This window comes from Lepidochelys kempii, chromosome 3 (assembly GCF_965140285.1).
Source record: "Lepidochelys kempii isolate rLepKem1 chromosome 3, rLepKem1.hap1, whole genome shotgun sequence".
In the NCBI taxonomy this organism is placed as follows: domain Eukaryota; kingdom Metazoa; phylum Chordata; order Testudines; family Cheloniidae; genus Lepidochelys; species Lepidochelys kempii.
The window spans coordinates 76,440,311-76,461,250 of NC_136382.1; the positions used below are offsets into that span (position 1 = coordinate 76,440,311).

The window sequence follows — 20,940 nt, forward strand, 5'->3', positions numbered from 1 at the left end:
AGGACTTTACCTGCAATCTCCACTCATCTATCGAGGATGTTACCAATAAAAAGATATATTATGGCTGATCAAAATAATGCACACATTTATATGCAAGTTTGGTACAGTACTTGCATTCCTACCAAACTGCCATGCAAAGTTCCAAAGTTGTGGCATCGATGACTGCATGTTATAGTTGGTGCCTAGAAATAGCCATCAAATCCATTTGAAAGGATGGTGTAAAGGTATAAGGCTGCAAGCATCAAATATTTTATGACAGGGTGATTTAAGTCAAAATTATTTAAAGTGCCAATTTTCTGCATGATTTAAAACAAGCAGGAAACCTTATTTTAATCCTGTTTTGCATTTGTACTACTTAGTTTATTTTCTTTTAAAAAAAGGTTGATTCTCATTGGTTGGAAACCATTAAAACATGCTTATTTACAACTACATATACCCTCTACACTAAATTTGATATTACTCTTTGTTTACCAGGGGACACACTATATCTATGCACATTTATTTAAGCAATTATACAGCTTAACATATATTTAATTTTTTACACTTTTTATTATGTTTGAAATGATACCTGTTATATGGATGATACATTTCTTATTTACTAGGTTCATTTTTATGTGTAATTTGTGTCAAGCTCTATTTGCAGGCAAACTGGAATTCAATTAAAAATGCACAAAAACAGCATTTTAATTTTTTTTATTAGTTAACTAAAACTCCCTTAAATGTGCTGGATACATAAAAAACAAGTTTATCAAAACATGTTTTGCATTTAAAACTGATTATTAAGAAAAGTACTATATCCTGTCCATGACTAATCCTAGTAGGCACTGCAACAATACAAACACGTAAAAATAATAAGAGCTATCTGTGGTTAATAAATTGAACTGACTGTTTCGGGTTACCATGTCCTTCAAGATTTTAGAATGAGAAGATCTCATTCTCTCACACGGAGTTTTTATTCACAGACTGGAAGAGGAAAACAAACTTTTCTTCTTTTTCAACTCCAATCAACTTTTTAACTCTGAATGAACTAGCCATTGAACTATCTGAATAATCTGAAACGAAGAAAATATCTGCTACTACTATCAAAAGCTGGCTTAGTAATTCAACAAACTCTAGTTCCAGGTGCTTAGGCAGTGACTCCCACCAGCTCAGTATATGATTTTATTGAAAATTTTGACAGAAAACATGTACCACTTAATATTTTAATTCAATTTAAATTACTTTAATATTTATAAGAAGTTTAGGATTTAACACAGGTTGTCTTAATTTGAAATTTAAATAGGTTATTTTAAAAAAGAAAAATGTTTTAAATTTAAATTTAAAACATCTGATTTTTTTTTGCTCTTTTTAAAATCAATGTTTTATTATATTCTTTTGGTTATTCAAACAACAGACATTTAGTACTTCCATGGGAATTTTAAATATAGTACCATTTACTGCAGCATCTGCTACAAGGTGGACTTTCAGTACCATTTTTACAGGATTCTGAGAAGTTTTCTATAAAACTTTGTCCAGTAACAGCAGACAGAAAACTTTTATAGCCTAAAGTATTTAAAAATGGATGGCTCACCTCACATCTAACAATGATGCCTGGCACTAAAATTTATGAGTACAGAAAGAAGGATAGAAAATAGAAATAAATTCCTATGCCTTTTGTCAGTCTTCCCCACACATTTCTATTGTCTGTGAATATGAGGTAGATGTTCCAAAAGGTAGTGTGTGTTTATAATTTATTTTAAACAGGTTTGATCATACATTACCATTGAAAATTAGGAGGTGGGGGAGGTGGGAATAGAGTAAATTCTTTGGATATAGAGACTTGGACAACACCCCTCACTGTAATACTTTAAAAAAAAAATCTATTCTTTATACACACTACACATAACTTGTTTGCAAGAGTAAAGAAAAAAATTGGATGTGAATTTTTTTTAAATAATTGTTTATTCATAGACTCACAGAAGATAGAGAGGGATAAGATCAATTGGATCCTCCAGTCTATCTCCCTGCAAAAGCAGGGCTATTCCCTATAGCAGGGGTCCTCAACCTTTTTCTTGCTGAGGCCCCCCTCAGCATGCTATAAAAACACCAGGGCCCAGCGGGGGCAGGGTGGAGACTCAGGGCTCTGGGCACACATAGGCATAGTTTTACTTCTATGGAGTTGGGGGGGAGGCGCAAGAGCTGGTGGGGCTTGAACCAACTCCGCACAGCGGGGTCCAGGAAGGGAGCGCCACCTCTACCCCCGACTCACTCAGGAGGCCACCCAGCCTGTCTGGGCTGTGTAGGGATGCAACCAAAAAATATAACTCAAAAGGGTGGGGGAGACGGATCAGGGGGGTGAACTCAGTTCAAAAAGACTGAAAACTGCTTAGGGTGCAGAGAGGGGAGAGCTAGGGGCTGTGTGCAGGCAGGGGGTAGCTAGGCGCTATGTATGGGCAGGTGGGGGACTCCCAGTGCAGCTCCCAGCTTCAGGGGGGAGGTTTGCTGGCTTCAGCCCCGCACTGCTCCTGACTGCGTGGGGTGGGGGATGGGCCGCCAACTTCAGCCCCATGCAGCTCCCAGCTTCAGCGCTAGGCTCGGGGCACTGGGTTTCAGCCGTGGGGCTCCGTGGATCTCCTGAAAGGGCTCGTGGACCCCCCGGGGGCCGCAGATCCCCAGCTGAGAACCACTGCCCTATAGTACATTTTCTAGTATATTTAGGTATATTATTTTCTTAACTTTATTTAATGCTCTTTTCTTTTACACAATTTTGTCGTGTTAATTATATACTGGAAAACACTGACTCATTTTAATTTTGCACATAACCATTTCTCATTATTTGTACGGAAAAAAATCTTGTTTGGCCTCAGAACTGAAAACTCTAAAGTCTTCTTCTGTATGCATAAGGTATTTTGCATGGTGTTAAAATGTATCTTAGCTGCTAAGATTTAGCAGCTAACAGACTTCTTGTTGTTTGTAGAACTGAAGCGTGAGAGTCGCCGCTAGATATTCTTAGAGGAACACTTCCACAGAAGGGCCTCTGTACGTCTACAATATTAAAGCAACAAATATGTTTCACCTGATAGTCAAACTGGTTCACTGGCCCCATTGCAAAGTTATCGGGTGGTCCCCCAAAGTTGTGATTGTTCTGGTTAAATATATGCCTGTTGTCAGGGGCAAATTCCCCACTATCCTGACTGTTGCTGTCTTCAGATGGAGGAACAATTTCCATTGGACCAGGGGCTGGAGGCATCCACTGCTGATCTTGAGGTGGATGTGGAGGTTGGTGAGGCATTCCCCATTCTGTTCAGGATTTAGAATAAAATTCAGTATGAAGTTAACAGTGAGACTTAGACAAATAATAAATGTTCTTAACCCATCAATCTCATGAAGTGCCAAAAAACAAGACTTTCAGCTTTTGTCCGATAAGGAGTCAGGTCGGTATAAATGGATATATAGCCATAGATTAGGGTTAGGAGGAGCCATTATAACCACCTACTCTGATACCCCTGAATTAATTCCTGCTTCAAATCCAAACAATGTGGTTGAATTATAGCATATATATTTTAGAAAGACATCCAATCTCTATTTAAAATTCTCCAGCAATGGAGAATCCACCACAATCTAAATTATTCCTAGTCTGAATTTGTCTAGTTTCAACTTCTAGCCACAAGATCTAGTTATGCCTTTGTCTGCTAAAGAGCCCTCTAATATCAAATTTCTGTTCCCCATGTAGATACTTATAGATGTGATCAAGTCACCCCTCGACCTACTCTTTGATAAGCTAAACAGATGAAGCTCCTGGAGTCTATCACTATAAGGCAGGGCTTTCAAATCCTTTAATCATTCTCATGGCTCTTCTCTGAACCTTCTCCAATTTTGAAACATCCTTCTTGAAGTATGAACACCAGAAGTGGACAAAGTATACCAGTAGTGGTTAGGCTAATACCAAATACAGAAGTAAGGTAATCTCTTTAGTCGTCAAGATTCCTATTTATGCATCCTAAGGAATGCAATGGTCCTTTCAGCCACAATACTGCACTGCAACTCAGGTTCAGCTGATCATCCACCATGACACAAGTCTTCTTCAGAGTTTCTAGTTCCAAGGACAGAGTCCCTCATCCTGTCACTATGTTTCTAGATGCATATTCTTTGTTCCTAAATGCATGACTTCACATTTGGCTGTAGTGAAATAAATATTGTTTGCTTGCCTCCATCTTACCAATTGAGTCAGATATTAAGAGGACAGGGCACTGACAGAACAATTATTTACCATTCCTCCAATCTTTGTATATTCTGCAAACCTGATCAATAATTATTTTGTTTTTTTCCACATCATTGATAAAAATACTAAATGGCATAAAATCCCCCAGGACCCCACTAGAAACATAGCCACTCAATAATGATTCAACATTTCTATGTCAAGTTCTCTATGTTTACATTACAATGCAGAAAGTTAGTCAGAACAAAACTACAAAACAAAACAAACAAAAAAACCCCACAACTGTAAACCTTGCAAACATTATAGGCAAGATTCAGTACTGCATATCTCAGAGGTGGCAGCACAGAACTTGAAGACCGGGGGTGGAAGGACTAAGGCGCCGTTAAGACACCTTTGCACCCTGGGGCTGCTCCGGGGGTAATTTAGACAGCCCTGAGGGCTACCCTACTTACTGCAGCTCCCCTGTGGAAAGCAGCACTGCTCAGATCCTCTGCAGAGCTGCATACTGCGGCCATGACTCCCCTAGATCTTTAATGTCCCAATTCAGTGACTTAACCACATTTTTCTTCCTCCTTCACTATATACCACATAACTTCTACCTTTCAAACCTGACATTCTACTCCACTTTGTTAAGCATGTCTATGCACCACAAGTAATGGTCTGAGATTGGAAATTTTCATTGAAATAGACTTTCAGTTCCCGTAGGCACATTTGCCAAAGTGCCAAGAGAACTTTGGAAAATCATTGTTTTAATCTTTTAAACATAATTCAGTGCACGTGTGCAGATTTTGGGATTTTTTTCCCCCTCCCTTGTAGCTGTAAAATCAAAAGCAATTTTCACTGGACTAATAAAAAACTAGCTACGGACTTAGAAACTGCATTCCTGCCAAATTTCAAATTGCCATTACATTCTGCAGATGTGCTAGATCTGTTTTTTAAAAACTGCAAAAGAAAATGTTTGCAAAATAATTCTTGGCAGTAAAACTGCAATTCTTCTATTCCTTCTGTGCTTGAAATCAGCTCTATTATTTATTTTTTTTAAATGAAACTTTCAGGACAAAAATTTCTTTGATAGGGAAAAAACACATTTCACACATTTCAGCCAAAAACTAATTTTTTGAGAAAGTTATAATTAACCGAAACTGATTTATTTTATTGTAAATGCTCAGTTAATCTTAACTATAGGCATCCCATGTGCGGTGTATATAATGGGTAGGACAAGACCTGGGGAGAGCCTATAACCTCAAAAAATAAGACACATACAATACAAATATATTTCACAAGGAGACCTCTGCCCTTTCTGGTCTCCAAGCTGTTGTGCCTTGAAAAAACACCACTGCAAGCATCCTACCAGCTAAGTGCTGGCAGAACTCATTCCATAACCTGTCAAAAACATTGCCCAAAACAGCTACAAGGGTTGCAACAGAGTGACAATAGGTGCTCTCTTCCTCAAGAGCATAGTGTGCCCTTCAATGCTCCAGCTCCTACCGACCTGGGAATAAGAAATGAAACAAGTAACTGAATCTCACGGGGGAAAAACCAAACACATGCGTTCACCTTCCTATATTAAAATTCAAAGACAAACCCAAAGACTTTATATATATACACACATACATACATACACACACACACACACACACACAACCTGGTGCCTACGAAAATTACAAATGACTAGATTGTGCTGTAAAATCTTCATGACTGTACTCTTTCCCATCCCTGAACCAGCTATTTGTTGAGTGTAGAGATCATGTTGTCAGAAGTAAGTGAATGATGCAATGGGGAGGGTGACACACACACACACAAAATAGAGAAACAGTGCATAATATAAATACATATTCACCAAATTACCGAATAAAGAATTAAAATATGGGAGGGATGGGGGCGGGGGGGAATAGAAAAAGACAAACCTGGCTGCCACATTCTGTTGAAGTTGGGATCCCCTTGAAAATTACCATGGTTGTTTGGACCAGGCTCTATTCCGGAAATATCCTGTCCATTTGGCATCATTCCTTGTTGTTCCACCACACTCTGCTGCCCCGAGGCTTCCCGTTGGGCAATCCATGCCTGAGCTAATGCAGCCCAATCAATCTGGCCTAAAACAAAATTAAGAAAAAAACTTTACCATTTCAGTATTTAAACTTCCAAAATTCAATTCTATTAGTGAGATATACATATATTCTCTCAACAGAAGAATCACTTTATTTATCTACAACAATTACCTTGCAGCTGACTCGTTGCATGTAATTAATTACATTTTTATTGTCGACTGCAAATTTGTCAACGTGTACGTGCATACTGTTGCAGTGGAGTTTCTCTACATGTATACTATACATACTGTTTTAGTTTTCCTATCATTACTTGAATGGATGGTAGTTGTATTCTTGTTGAGAGTGAAGAATACAAATTCAGATTTTAAAAAGATGTAAACTGTAAATTCTAAACTTAGTGAAGTTAAGTTTAAGGAAAATTTATAGTTAGAGAACATATTTTGTAGTGTGTGTTAAAATGATCTTTTATTTTCTTATAATTGTCTTTTGAGTTCCTACTCCTTTTTTGTTCCCTTTTCTCTGTCACTCCTCATTTTACCTGGTCTATTCTCCCATAATGTTTTCTTAACTACTGTCTGTTCTGCTTTGAGATTGGACTTGTTACTTTTTTGTTCCACATTTTTTCTCCCACCATCACACCTTGCATTAAAGCAAGAGACTAGCACAGGAAATAGAAGCAAATGGAAGTGTGCCAAGAACAGTAGGCAACAGGTACAACATACTTCAAAGTGAATAACTATACATTAATTACTCCTGATATAGGTGATCTGTGTACAGATGTGTACAAACAGGAGCACAGAGTTCCATTTGCTAATCATCTAGTTTAAATGCAGATTTTCCATTTTTCATGAATTTGCTGTCATATACTGCTGTGTTATTATTTATGGAGGACATAACTTGTGTTTAGTCGTAATAACCTTTTGCCTCCACGTGTATTTTGAGCACTTCTCATTTTCTACAATTCTCATCTGTATCAGTTTTAGTTCTGCAGAATGCTAAAAACCATTATTTTAAAAATTATATAGTGCTTTACATCTGAAAAGCACTTTATAAATATTAATGAATTTACTGTCAAGTTCCCAGTTAGGCAGCTGTAAATATTCACATTTTATAGAAACACAAACACAGAAAGGTTAAGGAACTTGTTAGTGGTAAATATTTAAATAAAACTCCATGTCTCTGAGTCACTAGTCCTCTGCATGTACCACAAGACCATCTTTCCCCTCCTGTATGTTACCTCACCTCTGTTATGCAATTTATCTTTATAAGAACAGGAGGGAAAATAACTTGTTTGGGGTTACACCACTGGTGAATTATCACAAACCCATCCATTCACAAAGATACTGTCATAATAAGTATTAGACATCATAAAGTCAGCATATAATCTCTAGGTAGAATAGTTTATGCAACAGACAAAAAACACAGAACTAAAGACATGTGTCTGCCAGCATTCTGCGTACCCTAGTTGGGCAAGGACCATCTTATGTGTTTGAAAAGCATCTTTCACACCATTCACATTACTGTAACCAAAATAAATAATATATCCATCTACACAAAAACAGATTTCACTGAAGTGATTTTTAAACACATCTGCATGCACACTTTACCATACAGGCATTTCCTAGTAAAGCTGGCATTCTCAAATACAAGGTTTCTCATAACTCAGCTTAGCCAAAAGCCAATGTTTCTGAAAAGAAAGGCCAAAAGCTATCAAGAATCACTAAGGCAACAAAAATCAAGAACAAATAAAGCAGACTAACTGTTGGGAATAGATTATAGTCTGTTGATAGTTTACCAACCCAAGACAAATCAATTCACTTACTCGTACTGTACATATTAAAAATCAACGGGTGTGGGGGGAAAACAAACACTGTAAGCATCGCTGTGCCTAAGAATTGTGATGGTTCAGAAGAGCATCAGAAATACAATTGCTCAATAACTGGTATAAGAAAGGAGTAACCATAGTCATGCTGTAATCCAGGGACTAAAATTCAGATTACAAAAGATAAATTAAATTGTATTTTGATAGCACAAATCTTGTTATTTACTTACTTGGATCTTGCTGATGCTGGAAGGACTGCATCCACTGTTGCTGGTTCAAAGGCCATTGCTGCCAAGGCTGTCCACCTTGATCCCACATCTTTAATTCTTTATATATTCTACATTTAATAAAAATAATGGTTTTACATTTGAACTGATACTCAGGAAACTTTACATACTTGAACCTATTACACAGAGACATTTAACTCCTGGAAAACCAAGCTGACATAGCAATATTGGTTTAATATTTTTAGCTGGAGGAAAATGCTAACTGTTCAAAACATCAACTGAAAGAGGTTATTAAAAACAGCTGTGCACTGTTTAAACTCAACATTGTATGACTTCTGAAAAACTAATATTCCTTCCCCAAAATTTTCATAAAGAATTTAATAAATTACAAAATGATATGCAAGATGTGGCAATAAGTTTCTTAAGATAAATTTACATGACAGAGGTCTACAAGCAATTTAAAGAAAGTAAATATTAGTTTACAACTTAACATTTAAGGAGTTATTTTTATAACTAGAACAATATTATCCAACTGATGCAATTCTGTGTTCTTTAAAACAGATATTATTATATAGACAGCATATCTTGTGGAGAAAGGTATTTTTCTATACAACCTACAAACAATGCTGTTATCAAGAGACAAAGAAAGGCCCTGATCCTGAAAGCTGATCTGTACAGACTTTACTGGGGTTCCACACAGGCATCAGGCTCTACTCACATAGATCGGCTTGTGGGAGTGGGGCCAAAATGTGTTGTATATAATTACATGAATATGGTACAGGTAAAAAAAGATGCAATCCTCTTGGAAGCTGTGAAACAAACTTTGTAGGCTTTTAACAAGACCAGTTCAATTTTGAGATTATCATAGGGATTATCAGCATAAATTTATTTTACTTCTTTGTTTTATCCTGCAACAAAAAGGTGGTGAAAGAAGTTTCATTGTTACATTAAGGTATCATACTACTCAATGGCACCAGTTTAGGATATACAGACACCGAAGAGCACAAAGTCAGAGCACAAGTCAGTAGCGTCTTGATCTATAACTAAGCAGCCCGCTTTGTTTTGTATCAGTAGAAAGATGGAAAAAGTTACATTTAAAATAATCTTGCAAGGTCTGCCTTATGCTTAAGGGAGTGTTTGTATTAGACTGCAGATATGGATTACAGTAACTTTACAACTGTGCCTTCATTCCGAAGCAACAAAGAAAATGTACACAGTTAAGTTTGTTTTTTCAGTGATCTTCACATCTTCTAATTGTGAAGATCCAGCAGACTCCAAAGAACTGACTGGTCACATGATGACAGCTGTCTTGATTTCTGGTTTTTATATTACAGTAAGAAAAGATAAAATATATATTTCAATACTCCCATTGTTACTCTGCCACATAAGCAAATACTGCAAGTTGCCGTAGGAATGTCACGTGACAAACAAATGGAAGGACGTATTAGTGTAACTATTGATCAATGTAGTTACACCAATCTATACTTTCCTAATGTAGACAAGGCCTTAAACACATGATCTTAGCCAAAAGGCCTACTAATACTCCACCACTAGTCTCAGAATATAAACAGACATTAATGCTATCACACCCTGGCACTCAGGATTCATGTACATAAATGACACGCAACTGACAACATGAATACTCAAAATGCATTCTGATTAATGCTCAACCAATAAGATCTAATTATCTGTTACATCCCTAATTGTTCATTCCCAAATATTTTTTCTGGGTATCTCAAGCAGACACATTAAGACTAAGATTCCAGAATGTTATTAACAATTTTACACTGAAATAAGAAGCTGTCAGAAGTGGATGCTCAATGCTGCTAGAAATGGGCTACATATGAAGCCCTACTCTTTGGTTTATTCTTTGACAACATAAGCAGGTAACGTGCTAAATGAATGGGCTAATGTTGTTATTAGAAGATCTTTGTAACAATTTAAAGAGACAGCATAATTTTAAAATACCACAGATAGCTCCGTGGTACATAAGCCCCAACAGTGCCCAGTGGCGTAGGAGGATGTACAGACTATTTAACCTTACTATTGAAGGGACTATTCCATTTACACAGTTTGGTTTTATTGAGTAACCCTCGAACCTCAGTCAGTAGACAGAGAGATAGCTCTTATGCACTCCTTTGATGGCCAAGAAAATGATACTGCAACATTAAAGAGTATCAATATTTCTAACAAAGAGTGCTGCAGTGAAGTACACAAGGCAGTAGATACGGTGACAGGAACTTATAAGTGTAGAATTAAGAAAACATGCCCTTTATTATTGGATTTAAACAGAATAACCAGACTTCATAATCAATCTCCGTTTTGCATGCCATGATGGTAAACTCACTCACTTTTAATTCTGCCTCTCTAAAGAAGATATTCTGACAGGATTCTCATTCTTGCATCTCTGCTTCCTATCATGAGACCAATCTCATACTGGAGGTTTGAAACCTTTCCTCCGAATGAGAATTTTGCAATGATGGTATCGCCAAAGAGAAAATTACATAACTTGTAATTCTGCTTCACTAACAATAGAATCTCACAAGATTTTAACTCTTGGAGAGTGATGGTCTCAAGCCTGGTCTACGCTAGAGTTAGGTCAACATAAGGCAGCCTACGTCGACCTAATTACATGTCTACACTAGAATGGTGCTTCCGCCAATGTAAGCCACCTACTACCTTGACCCAATAACTCCACTACTGTGAGAGGCATAGTGTTTAGGTCAATGTAGTTAGGACAACACATAGTCAGAGTAGACACTGCATGACTTACTTTGCCTGCTGGCTGACAGCCCAAAGCCCTGCCACCTCCTCTCAGTGAGGGATTGGGGGAAGAGGGGGGGAGAAGAGAGCCCAAGCCCAGCCACTGCCCAGGTTGTCCTCCCCCACCCCCAATGCCTCACTGGGAGGCAGCTAGGTGAACCCAGCCCTGACAGTAGGAGCCAAAGAGGAAATGTGAAACCATGAGACTGACAAGACTGTCAATTTCACGGCTGGTAGGCTCCCAGCTATGAAATTGCGTCCCAGCCTGGCTCACAGCTGGGGCTGTCAGCCCCTGGTTTGGGAAAGGGGGGCTCCAGCTGCAAATCTGTAAAGCAGCCACCCAACACAGACAATCTGGACAGAAAAAGAATACAGTTTTCTCTTAGGAGAATCTTATCTTATCTTTCCCAAGAGAAAACGGAAGTCTTTTAGTCCAGATCCTCTGTGTGGGTTGGCTGCTTTACAAATTCACCACTGGGACACTATGGTCCTCAAGCCAGCATGGCTGGCCATGGGAGGATCACAACAGTGTAGGAGAGTCCTCTGGTGCCAGCATTTTGTAAGACCTAGTAATTCTGTGAAGCTGTAAAGTTTCAAGATTCAAAGCTAGTAGTTAATTAATTTGAACAAGTTATCTGTTTTATCCATAACAGACCATAAAGAACACTTATCTACCCAAACTTCATGGTGAAAGGTATAACTAGAATGTGAAGGCAGATTTATTTTGTCTCATAAGTAATAAATAACAGACACTATACTTGTGTTTTTCCCTGTCAGGATCACCAATTTAGTGCTCTCCAAAATAAATTGAAAAAATTGATCCTAGAGAACTGAGAAGTGTCTCCACATAATAACTGACAGGGTGTAAGGCACCTTGATGCATCCGAAAGTTGACACCCTTTTCTTCAAATTAACAACTGACACATGCGGGCAGCAATGAGCTGAGGCTGTAGAATATAGAGTCCAACTTACAGAGATATAAGAAAGACACCTATGAAATTAAGGTGCTAGATGATGAGCTGATTAAAAACTGTATTGCTAAGGCTAGCCTGGTGCCTAATGGGAGTACTGCCACACAAAAGATAAACTGTTGGGACTTTGCTTTGCCCGTCTTTTCCTATGTTGGTGGCACCACAGAGGTAGAGCCCCTTTGGGTAGCACTTGGACAGATCCAAATCCACTTCTCACTAATGAAAAGTCACTAGGACACTGAGTCAGTAAGAGTTGTGGGAGGTTCTAGAAGAGATGGTGGAGCCCCTTTGAGACGGAAAGAAATGCTGGAAAATACAGTTCAGTATACAAACAGAATCTGGGAGCTTGAGAAAGCTGAACATCTCTCCTGCTGGCTGGATTCAAATGTTAAGCAAGACACCTCCCCTCCAACAGAGTGGTATGTCAGTTTGGCATTTAGCGAACGGGAAGAGGGTATGACTCTGATCTCATCAATGAATATAATTTAAAAGGCATAACTGGGTATAAAGATTCAGAAAAGAATGTTAAATTCATATGTGTCTACCTGGAAGGGGAAATCAACACACACTCAAACACAAAGTTGTGGTAGTTTCATTTCTGGCTGTTTCACCTACCAGTGAAATTAGCTCTCTCTCTTTTGTATTTCCTTGCTCTTGCATGCCAGGAATAAACAAAAGACAACTTTATCAGAGCTCTAAGAATTGTTTCCTTATTCCCCTATGTCAGACCAGAAAACTGGAACCTATTAAAACTCTGTTTACCAAAGAGGGAACAAGAACCTAATTTCGTTTTCTTGCTATACAGACTTGACTACAAGAAAGAAAGGTACCTAATGAATTCAGATTACCCTTTTTTTTTTTTTACTTGTACATATTTTCCTGTTACAGACAATTTAACAATTAATAGGAGGTCACAGAATAATATAAACAGTCTTGTAACATTCTCTGTAATAGTGCTTGTGTGTGTTATTCTTTAAAATACTGGCCCAGATTTCCCCCTATAGTAGAGCTGTGTTGTGCCATGCCACCCACACAAAAAAAGGCCTAATGTTGAAGCAGATGCCAATGAGAGAATCAACATTTTGTAGGAGGACCTTCTGCTGCTGTAGAGCTGGTGTAATGGCATGGTCCAGTGATCCCAACAGCTATAACAGACTCTTGGAGCCAAGGGCAACTAGTATAATTTACAGTGGGGGCTGACCCAGTACAGAGCCAGCCCAGGACAGAGGGAAGCACAAAGGTTACTTAAAAGGTATCTATACATAACCCCTCAAATAGCAGCGTGCACTCTTCAGCCACAGCCAAGAACAGTAGTCAGTCACAATATCCTTATTTTATATATATTTCCCACTTCTCTCAGAAAACATACATTTGTTCTTTTTGCTTCCCTCCTTGTCCCTGCAACAGAATCTCTTCTTGTGCATTTGTAATGTGTGCCCAAATATGCTATACATTCAGATAACAATAGGTAAAAGCACCAGTTTCCCTTATTTCATTTGGAAAAAAAAAAAAAAAAGGATACTAAATATATTACTGTATTTGGTGGCCTTTAGTATGAAATCTTTGCAAAGTGAGTTTGGACTGAGTTAATATAATTATCTTGGGAGTTACTCTTTGTCACCCAACCCATTTTTAGTTGGCCAAAGGCTTCAGTGCTAACATGAGTAGTATTTCTAAGTTGCTAAAGTTATTTAATGCTTAGTTACTGTGGTATCTGCCTTATACCTAAGATAGTCAGAAGTATCATATATTTATAATTTCTTTCAAATGCCAACTTCTTTCAGAATACAATTATTTCTACAGCTTCTGTCAGCAAATCAGAGCAAAACCTAATGCATTTTTATCTCAGTTACTTATCATTATGGCCCTTACAGTTAGGCCTAACTGCATTAGGTCTTAGTATCTGAAGTCTACTTTAACCATTCTTCTCAATGTGCCTTTGTCAAAGCACGGAATACAGGCCTTCCAAATATGTACTGACGATACAAAATAAAGGACAAATAAATGACAAATTGTAATGTGTGGCTTGTTTAGCACCTGTAACAGTCTTCAAGAATCAGCAGTTCTGAGAAACATTTACATTACTACCCACTGGAATGAAGCAGGTTGAACAGAGGTAAATTTAACTGAAAAATTGTTATAAAAACGCCTGTACTGAAAGAATAATCTGAAGGGATAAAACTTTAGTCTTCTGTTATTTCAAACTTATACTTGCATAATGAACTGAGCCAGAAAGAAACTTTAAGAAGCACAATAGGCAAAAAATGGGCAACTGCAGCGTCTTATATGCACTTTCGGATGTTTGGAAAGATAAAGACAAAACACGCTCAGGTACATCCAAGACACCATAACCTGTCATATTTTATTCTGCTTCACCTGTTTGTGAATCACATAATCTCACAAATCTGTGACTAATGTAACAAATATACCAAAGCTATTTTTAAAATTATCTTCATATAGAAGATTACATTGATATCATATACAGAAACAGCTGATGGACTGGTTTCAGAGTAACAGCCGTGTTAGTCTGTATTCGCAAAAAGAAAAGGAGGACTTGTGGCACCTTAGAGACTAACCAATTTATTAGAGCATGAGCTTTCGTGAGCTACAGCTCACTTCATCGGATGCATACCGTGGAAAATACAGTGGGGAGATTTATATACACACAGAACATGAAAAAATGGGTGTTACCATATTTTACATTTACATGAGAAAAAATATTTTTTAAAATCATGGTCAATTCTACTGAATTTAGAATACATTCAGGAAAGAACTGATGGGTGCACAAAGAAATGAAATCAAGCCACCCCAACTAACAGGACTGGCACTGGATTTTTCAAATGATCATCCAATATATTGTGTGCCTGAATAGTACTGTCAGTCTACATTAGACTGTAACATCCTTCCTGAATGATTTGTTTTCTATAGAAACCAAGCACACTGATGAGGTATATGATACATAAGTAATGTCTGTGCATCAGGGAAGGTGACTCTTCCATTATATTTATTTCTCTAGCCAAGTAAAACCCATCCAAAGACGCACTGCAAAGTGTAACCTGTTGTCAATGGCAACCTTATGAATCCATACCTGACTTGCCAGCCATGAAAGGAGAACGAAGCTGCAAGCACCTGCCCCCACAATATCTTATTTTGATGAGCCTAACCAAAGGCGTAACCTGCTTGAGACCCCCTAACCAAAGGCCTAACCTGCTTGAGACCCCCCCTTAACAGAAGAAAAGAAATAATACACGACAGGCTACGAAGTTAAATTTCCCTAAGTTAGACAGGTCAAAGTTTTAGGTAGAACAGTATCTACATAATTATGGGCCCAATCCCTTATTCACAGAAAGTAGTATCTACTCATACAAGCAGTCCCATTGAACTCCATGGAACTGCTTGTATAAGTATTACTCACTTAACAGGAGTAAGGATTGAAAACTTGAGCTCTGATTAAGAAGGTGTTTAGAAACGTCCCATCTCTGCTGAGCTGTTCAATTAAGTGTAGGCATTTTGTAAATGATAATATTGGTAATGCTACCCCTTAGGAGCTCCCCAGTGGAATGATCATCACACATGCTGTGCAATCCAACATATATTTATTTCACATTAAGTATTTAAAAGAGGTATCCTGGTAATTTAACAGTTACAGAATCCTAACGTTGTTACTGCAAAAACCTGGCTCATAGGTATTCATGCCCTGGTCACTAGCACACAGAATCAGCACCACTTCACTGTGTCAACAAGTATTACAATGCTAGCAGCTGAAGAATCCTTCTTTTTGGAGTTTAAAGAGCGGCTTGTGCACATCCATCAGGCAGATCATGAACCTATCCTTGTTACCACTAAAACTTTCTTGTACCTGAACAAGGCACTGCCTAAGTTACCCCAATGATATAATCGTCACTACGACCTAAACACAGAGCAGGTCGGTGTATGCAAACCTAGTAACCACCCACCCAGGGTGGCTCAACTGGTTTTCAGAGACTGTTTAACAGCATTGTCGCAGGCAAAGTCCCAAAAGTTGGGCAGCCCTAGACACAATAGGCAGGTCTCCCACACCCATGGGCACATGGCAGAGACCTCAACAAAGAGCTTCCCTTCCTGCTCGAAAAGCAGCGTGGACTACGCGCTCCAGCCCATTGGGTTCTGCTGGAGTTGACCACTTACGCATGCGCAATATGGGGTCAGGAGACCCGTCTCCATCAGTCTCTTGGGTACCCCCTAGGACAGCAGCGCATGCGCACCACGAGAAACGGGGGCCACTCTCTCCAGTCACCTCGATTGTACGCCAGCTCCCTCGCGCAGCGCATGCGCAAGTGCCAACCGCCACGGGGGCGGGAGATGCCCTCCCTCTCATCGGGAACATAAATCTCTCCCCAGGGGCGGAGGGAGGCTCGCGCTGCCCATCCAGCGCCTCACACAGCGAGCGGCCCCGGCAACAGCGCCGAGCGCCCTCCAGCCCCTCCCCCCAGGCTCAGCGGGGCGGGGATGCCGGTCGCTTCAGCCCCCCAGTCACCGCGATGAGCGCTTCGCGCCCCGTTACTTACATGCCCCCTCTCCGCCCCCCACCGGTCACAGGCGGCGCCGCTTCGTCTCCTTCACCACCGCCGCTTCCTCTCCCTGTACTCCTCGTCTTCACGAACAAGACAATATGGCGCCCGCTGGCGTTCACCCGGTAGTGAAATTTGCGTCACTGAGGTGACCCCTTCCAGGACAGCGTGAACGCTCTCGGCCGCCATCTTAAATGTGGGCAATAGAGTGGTCGTGAGCGACTTCCCACCAATCGCCCTTTTACTGAGGGGAAGCGCGCTGCCGCCTCGATTGCAGCCATCTTTAGCAAGGGCAAGACCCAAGCGTCAGCCGCCGCCATCTTTAGCGAGGGCGACTGCACCGATTTCAACCTAGCCCTTGGGGCGGGGAAGCCTCTGTGGCTTCAGCAGAGACCGCGGAGCTGCCGCTGGGTGACGGAAGGTACCTTGAGCTCCGATAGCACAGGCTGCGGCGGGGAACCTTGCCAGCCCCCGGAGTCTCACCTCGGCCCGCTCGTAGCCCCTCCCTTCGCAACCACCCACGGCTTTCCTACCCCGTCACCCTCCTCCCAACCTGTGCCGCACCTCCCCTCTCTCACACGCAACCCACAGCCCACCCGCCAGCCCTCACACCATAACTTGTACCCTACCCCCACTCCGCCCATACACCCCACCAGCACAACCCCTCCCCTGCTCCCCAAACCCCACCGCAACCCCTTCCTGTCACAACCCACACCCTACGCCACCCCACGCTGTACCCTCCCCTTCTCCCACAGTCCTCATCCTTCACACACACACACTCCACCCCAACCTGTATTGCCCCTCTCACACACACCCCACAACCTGTACCATACAGACCCCCTCCATCCCCCACCAAAATCTCTATCCTATCCTCTACTCACACACCTCATACCCCCATGCATCCACCCCTACCACTCTGCTCCCTCCTACATATACACATTCCCAACCCCTTCCCTGAACAGACACACCTCTTGTCTGATTCCATACTCTTCCCCCTACACACACAGACCTCTTGCTATGTCCTGTATCCTTCTCGACACAAAAACACATCCCTGCACACATTCACCACAATTCATCCTCTTCTAGATACACATCTATACACACACACACAAACAACCCCTACTCTTCCTACACCCAGACACCCATAACCTATATCTTCCCCTATAGCCACACATGCTCTTGCCACAACCCATGCCCATAGCCAGTCCCTCATCACAAGCTATACCTCTCCTACAATCTCCTCCTCTGTAGTATCTTACTGATGAGCTGACCAGTTTCAAGCTGACGTCTATGTACAGAAGTGAGGTATCTAAATGTTCTGCTATTCTGCAGAGCTGCAGGTTGTGATAGTCCTGTTCTGCTCCAGCAGTGCGATGCTGGAAACCAAGGACTGCATCTAGAGTGCACAGGAAGTGGGACGTGTCTGCACTTCCTGAGGACTTATTCTACATCCTATCTTCCTGTTTTGAGCTAAAACATTATTAAATCAAAAGACTATAAATGATAAATACAATAACTAACAACAATCCTTCAAGTTGCTTAAACACAGCCATGTCTTGAGCAGTTGTTAACGTGTTTCAGAAGTCTTCCTGAGATGCTGTATTGCAAACCATCTTTAGACAAGTCTTTGTTTGTAAGAAACTGTTCAGTCTCATGAAATAATAGGGGCAGTTTGTGAAATATTTTCACCTTATGCATCTGCTCTCGTTTCTCTTATCTTGGCTAAGGTGTCAGGGGGAAACTCAAGCACATTCCCATGTAAGATTTTGCCTTCATCTATGATCAGTGAGTATAAGTGAGGTGACTCCTCTTTTCATCACTATAGCTTTGACTGGCCAGTGCTCATCTTCCCAAATTCTCACACAGTCTTTGTTTTTTAACTGTGGAAGATGTCTTACTCCTTTATATTGTAAGCAGTGTCAGGATGAGCTCCACCCTGACATCTGGTGGTGAGGTGTGGCAAGTTGTGGAAAAGAACTTCAGGGGCTGATCTCATTTGCATAGGCACACCCACCACGCCTAGAATGAGACCATAGCTGCCCAAATGGTCACTTTGGCTGCTGTGGGATCCCCAGTGTCTCTGTTATTGGGGCAGGAAGAATAAATTGTTATTACCCTGATTATGGGAACTGTGCTTGGAACTGTACGTGGCCTTTTGTTATGATGGAGGGATTCACCATCAACTAAGTAGCACTCGCTAGGCAAGGGTCATGGGTTCCAAAACTGTGTGAATGGAGAGAGGCTGGGGACAAGTATTAATACTTAGTAGCATGGGCCCCTTGGTGAGGGCCTTACATGCTGATTGCACTTCCTCCTCTCTCCACTGTGGAATATCAGAGCTAATTTTGATTTCATTAGAAGTCTAGTTATAGGCTGCTGAGCTCACTTTGGGCTGACAGTGCACCAGCACTGGGGCTCCCCTACTATAAGCTGAATTCACCTAAGAGCTGAAATCACTGAGTGTTGTGTTAAGTAGTGGGGGAGCCTGAAGATATATGGTGGAGCGGAGCGCAGCTGAGCGAAGGAGTTCGTGGGGCGGCTGGCGGAGCGGAGCGCAGCTGAGCGAAGGAGTTCGTGGGGTGGCTGGCGGAGCGGAGCGCAGCTGAGCGAAGGAGTTCGTGGGGCGGCTGGCGGAGCGGAGTGCAGCTGAGCGAAGGAGTTTTGTGGGGCGGCTGGCGGAGCGGAGCGCCGCTATGGGGCGGTCAGCTTCAGATCACGTAAGGTGCCTCTTACCCCCGTCCCATTTCCACCCAGGTTGGGAGGTAAAGCTCCGCCGATAAACTTTCGAACTCTGGGGCTGCCCTGACCAGGGACAGAGACTTTTGGGGCATTGGACTTTTGGGACTTTGGGTGATTTGGGGCTGCTGGACTCAAGAACCAAAGGGAAAAGGGCATGCCCCAATTTGCCTGGGGTGGGGTTGTTTTTGCTCATGGGTTGTGTTATGAATCCTGTTGGTGGTGTTTCCCCAACATAATGCCACATTGTTTCTCTCTGTTATTAAAAGACTTTTGCTACACTCAGACTATGTGCTTGCGAGAGGGGAAGTATTGCCTCTTGGAGGCGCCCAGCAGGGGTGGTATATATTTGTCCCAGGTCACTGGGTGGGGGCTCGAGCCGGTTTGCATTGTGTTATTGGAATGGAACCCCTAGATATTGAACCCGGCCCTTGTTGCTGCCAACTCTGACGGGCAGAAGGGTTACAATATTTTGTCCAATTGTACTTTTCCAGTCTTTTTCTCGCTATCACAGTCTCCTTAGTCCACCTTTGTTTTTGTCCCACATCTGGTAATCAAGTATTTATACTTCTGTTGTAGACTACTTCCACGTTGCAATAATGTAGCTCTATAGTTGAGTAGTGCCAAATATGGATCTTCTTTACATCCACTGCTTTTTTGAGCAAGTTCTTCACTATACATACCACCCTGGTACTGCAAATAGCAGTGGGGGGGCTGACTGTGCTGTAATGGTTAGTGCCAAAGTAACTGGTGTTGGATGAATCATTGGTACTGCAGATTTGGTATCAGATGCAATTAGTACCATGAGACATGCCAAGAGTCTGGTACCATGCTCCCTTTGGGCTACAGCAGTACCCTTTTCGGGCTGTGAAATCCCCTTAGACTGTGAGTGAAGAAGCGATTTCATTCTCTATTTGCTTGGGTCAACTAGCTGGGATGTGCCTCAATGTTTTCTAAAGGAGTGATGCTCCTTTCTTACCTCTATCTGAAGTTTTAGCTGATGATCCCATAGCCCTGTGAGTGTCTGTAGTCAGGGCCATCTTGGTGTTACGAATTACACCTGGTAGGACACGCACACAACTGCTGCAAATTACACCTGGTAGGACACGCTCACAAGTGCTACGAATTACACCTTGTAGGACACGCACACAAGTGCTACGAATTATACCTGATAGGTCACGCACACCAATGCTGCGAATTATACCTGATAGGTCACGCACAGTTCGAATCTAGGCTGAGGCACAGAAATAAAGTCCACAACTGCAGAGTTCCCAAAAGACACTACGTTTATTATGCTCGAGTGTGGTGCCCCCCTGCTAGCCAGGAGGGGACCCTGAATGCAGATTATACAAAGGTTATATACCTTTTAGCAAAGCATGTTGCCCTCGTGCATCGGAAACCTTAGCCAATAAACAAACCCTTGTCTTATCTACCACCTATCCCTGCTTGGTGCATTCCTCGTGCTATACCAGTATGTTAATTACGCAGCATGGTCCTAAAGCCATGCATCAGTAACTTTTATTATCAGGATGGGAGGCCTCACACCAAGGCCAAGAGACAGGGAGTTAGAGACTGACAAAAACCAGATACTGGGGAGTCAAGGCAGGCTGGAGACAAGGAGGAGG

The 20,940-nt window shown here is 41.3% G+C and overlaps 1 protein-coding gene and 1 long non-coding RNA gene across 6 annotated transcripts in view; one reads left to right on the forward strand and one right to left on the reverse strand.

The window, feature by feature from the left end:
* PNISR (PNN interacting serine and arginine rich protein) overlaps positions 1 to 17,939 on the reverse strand; it is a 35,831-nt gene extending 17,892 nt beyond the window's left edge. Inside the window, exons 1-4 of one of the 5 annotated variants that reach the window (XM_073336837.2) lie at positions 17,805 to 17,939; positions 8,299 to 8,405; positions 6,106 to 6,291; positions 3,056 to 3,279 (exon numbers count right to left, since the gene is read on the reverse strand). In XM_073336837.2, the coding sequence (XP_073192938.1) occupies positions 3,056 to 3,279; positions 6,106 to 6,291; positions 8,299 to 8,386 (498 nt within the window). In that variant the 5' untranslated portion in view covers positions 8,387 to 8,405; positions 17,805 to 17,939. Of the gene's footprint in view, positions 1 to 3,055; positions 3,280 to 6,105; positions 6,292 to 8,298; positions 10,495 to 16,576; positions 16,722 to 17,804 lie in introns of those variants that run through there. The other 4 variants (XM_073336836.2, XM_073336835.2, XM_073336838.2 and 1 more) reach the window with 4 other exon arrangements.
* The window catches only part of LOC140908877 (uncharacterized), an 18,616-nt gene continuing 14,540 nt past the window's right edge, over positions 16,865 to 20,940 (forward strand). The window contains exon 1 of the long non-coding RNA XR_012158006.2: positions 16,865 to 19,296. This is a non-coding gene — a long non-coding RNA (uncharacterized LOC140908877). The remainder of the gene's footprint in view (positions 19,297 to 20,940) is intronic.